General features: G+C 36.0%; 1 protein-coding gene across 8 annotated transcripts in view; it reads left to right on the forward strand.

Moving 5' to 3' along the window:
- LOC110021776 overlaps positions 1 to 3,197 on the forward strand; it is a 37,696-nt gene extending 34,499 nt beyond the window's left edge. For 4 of the 8 annotated variants that reach the window (XM_020720414.1, XM_020720412.1, XM_020720411.1 and 1 more), the window contains one exon: positions 1,606 to 3,197. In XM_020720414.1, coding sequence (XP_020576073.1) covers positions 1,645 to 2,913 — 1,269 coding nt within the window. In that variant the 5' untranslated portion in view covers positions 1,606 to 1,644 and the 3' untranslated portion in view covers positions 2,914 to 3,197. Of the gene's footprint in view, positions 1 to 1,550 lie in introns of all 8 variants that reach the window. The other 4 variants (XM_020720410.1, XM_020720408.1, XM_020720407.1 and 1 more) reach the window with 1 other exon arrangement.
- Positions 3,198 to 3,787: the final 590 nt, after the last annotated feature.

The following is a 3,787-nucleotide window of genomic DNA, read 5'->3' on the forward strand; positions in this document are numbered from 1 at the left end:
AGTATGTGTGTGTGTGTGTGTGTGTGTGTGTGTGTGTAGGGTGTGTAGGGTGTGGTACTCGAATTATAGGCGCACAAGGGATGGCTGGGGCTTGTATCACAGCCTTCGACCATTTTTTTTAATATATATGTGTGTGTGTGTGTGTGTGTTTAATATATATATGTGTGTGTGTGTGTGTGTGTGCCGCAAGCCTTGGCCTGCTGGTGGCAGGGTCACTATAAGTCCCCTCATGTCAAGGGTTTGATCCCACCGTAGCGCGGGGGCTATGTTATATTTATATATAATCTCTTATATATATATTAAGGTGCAGTATTATATATATATATATATATATGCATGTATGTGTTAGGATACTATGCCTTTGTGCGTGGAAGTTGTGTCCTGTAGAAGCAAGAAAGCAACTATTCTAGCTAAACTTGATTCTGAATCTGAATACGGGAACATGGTTTTTTCATTTGTAAAATGTGTGGATGAGAACTCTATTAGAAGAGTACAGCTTCCCTGTAATACAACTTATGATCCTTAATTGTGATAATTAGTCATCTTTGAACATCATAAGAAATCCCATCTTTTGTGAAAGAATCAAACATTTTGGCGTGGATTGTCACATAATTATAGATGAAGTCCTTTCCAAATGATCATCACTCCACACATCACCGATGAAGAATAGTTGTTGATATCTTCATCAAAATTTCAAGTTCTCTTTACCTTTTCTATTCTTACAACAAATTCAAATTTATTGATATGCATGCTCTGGTTTGATGGTGTGTTAATATAAGAAAATAGTTGGGTTGAAAAGATGATTTTATTACTATAATATATCCATATAATTGAAGATATTTTTCAACTTATTATCTTCCTTGACATTAAAGGATTCAAATAATCCAGGCAGTATAAAATAATGTGCTTGATCTTTCATGCTGTGTGGGTCAACGCTGCCATGATATAGCCCCAGTTTGCCTTGTAAGTGGAAATGTGGAAGATAGTTGGGAAACCAATGATGTTTGCCCTTTGGGTATAAGTTCGTGGGCCAATGCTGCCGTGATATGGCATTGTAAGTGGAAGATAATTGGGAAAACAATGATGCTTGCTATTTTGGTATATGTTAGACGCATTGCTGTTCTTTCCTAACGGAGTTTTCCCTAAAAAGTATAGAAAACAAATTTGGCTTCTTTTGGCGATTTATGACTTTTGGTATAAGGATCATTTACCAGCAATGCTTTAATTTGACAACAGATACAAAAACATGTAAATTGATTCTATAGATTTTTTGGAAATTTTGGAAGTTAGATTTTAATTTAAAGGCATCCCAATTACAGGTTCGTTGCAGCAAGCAACTAATTTCAGTTTTATTGTAGAGATTGAAAAGGAGGTTCATGTTTGTGTAGTTGCATAAGATCACATTTAGGCTCTCATTTTTTGACTTAAAATTATTTGAAAGTTTCAGCTGTGATGGAATCCCTTTTCTCACATTTTCGTTGCTTAAGAAATGTTTTTGGTTTCATGTATGACAAGCATCTTAAATTTTGTTTGACCGATTGCTTTCGCAGATTACTCGAAGACTTTTATTTTCTTATCTACATAAATGTTTGATGTTTTAATCAGAGAAAGTTAGAGATAGCTGCTGCTTGTTAAGAGCCAGCTATGCTACGCGCAGGACTAAAAGAAAACCCATGCCATGATAGCAATAACCAGAAGGTTTATCCACAACCGATGGACGAGGCAGCAAATCGGAATAAAGAGTCCATAGAGACGCTAGTTTCAAAAATATTCAACAATATTTCATCCCTGAAAGCTGCTTACATTCAGCTACAGGATGCTCACACTCCTTATGATCCTGAGAAGATTCAGGCTGCTGATAAACTCGTAATTGGAGAGCTTATGAGGCTCTCCGAGCTCAAGCACGCCTATAGAGAGCAAAAACCAAAACTAACATCATCCTCATCACCTCAGGATTCTCGTTTAGTCTCTGAAATTCAAGAACAACAAAGCTTGCTCAAGACTTACGAAGTCATGGTTAAAAAGTTTCAATCTCAGATCCAGAACAGAGATACCGAGATCCTTCAGTTGCAGCAGCAAATCCAGGAGGCTCAGCAGAGAAAGGTAAAGCTCGAGAAGAAGCTCAAGCAGAGGGGCTTGCTGTCCAGAGAACCAGGCGATTCTGAGGAAGATAACTTCTTCTCTATTGAACTGACTCCCAGTTTGTTTGCTTCGGCCGTAGAAACCGCATACAAAGCCATTCACGATTTCTCAAAGCCACTGATTAACATGATGAAAGCAGCAGGGTGGGATCTGGATGCAGCGGCAAATGCCATCGAATCATCTGTAGTTTATGTGAGAAGGCCGCACAAGAAGTATGCATTTGAAGCACACATTTGCCAGAGAATGTTCAGCGGATTCGAAGAGGAAAGCTTTTGTGTTGATACAGGCGATCTTAATGTATCTAACGAAGGGTTTTTCCATCAGTTTCTTGCCATTCGAGCCATGGATCCATTGGATGTATTGAGCCAAAACCCAGATTCCATTTTTGGAAGATTTTGCAGAAACAAATATCTCTCGATCATCCACCCCAAAATGGAGAGCTCTTTCTTTGGCAATGTTGATCAGAGGAACTATGTGAAGAGCGGAGGGCACCCGAGGACACCGTTCTACCAGGCTTTTCTGAAACTGGCCAAGTCCATCTGGTTGTTGCACAGACTTGCTAATTCTTTTGAACCTAATGTCAAGGTTTTTCAGGTGAGGAGTGGGACTGAATACTCAGAGGTCTACATGGGATCTGTGGTTAAAAACCTTATACTGAGTGACGACGAGCATAGACCGAAGGTTGGACTCATGGTGATGCCGGGTTTCATGGTTGGTGGCAGCGTCATTCAGTCCCAAGTGTATCTTTCGGGTGTTGACTGTGCCGAATGAATAAGAACAAGAAGACCTGCATTTCTAAATGACATGCGCTGAAGTTGCTAATCATGTGTAGGAGAGATTTATTGATGCTTCAATGAAATCTATATCTGAATCTGTAAATGATAGAGGAGAGGTTTGATATAAGAACCTGGAATCCTCAACATTATTCTGTGCTAGCTGCTAAATGTTAACTTGAAATCCTGCTTTTGCTTTTTCTGAAGGAATATTTACATACATACCACCCAATTCTCATGTATTTACATATCTAGCACCTGAACTTATGTATTTACTGTTAGTTAAACTAGTTGTATTTTTGATGTGATATGAAAGATTAGGGATGATATTATTTGAAAGAGCACAATTTAGGTGTTGGATATGTAGATATATAATAATTTGGTGTTACTTACATAAATGCCCCCTTACCTATGCAACAAAAAAGTTCAATTTCACTTTAATTGATATTGGAGGACAATTACGAATGTATTTAGTAATAAATTAATTTTAACAAATAATAGCAATTAATTATGAAGGATTAGAAGAGTAATAAATTAATTTTAACAAATAATAGCAATTAACTATGAAGGATTAAAAGTAAACAGAATTAAAAGAATTTAATAAGTATTTTACATGATATATTAATTACAATATATAAACTACTAATAAATATGCCTCATTGATAATATTTTTTTAATCAATAAGTTAAGTAAGACTTATTAATAAATAATTGATAATGTCTTGAAATTATATTACAATTCGCATCGGCTAAATAAAAAAATGAATTTAATTAAAATAATCTTGGTATTTGTATATAAAATGGCTAACAAAAAAATTATTTATTAATTAGCTATTAAGAATTATCTAAGATGTTCCCTAATTGATAATGTCT

The sequence above is a fragment of the Phalaenopsis equestris genome, unplaced genomic scaffold (assembly GCF_001263595.1).
Source record: "Phalaenopsis equestris unplaced genomic scaffold, ASM126359v1 Scaffold000146, whole genome shotgun sequence".
NCBI classification, from domain to species: Eukaryota; Viridiplantae; Streptophyta; class Magnoliopsida; order Asparagales; family Orchidaceae; genus Phalaenopsis; species Phalaenopsis equestris.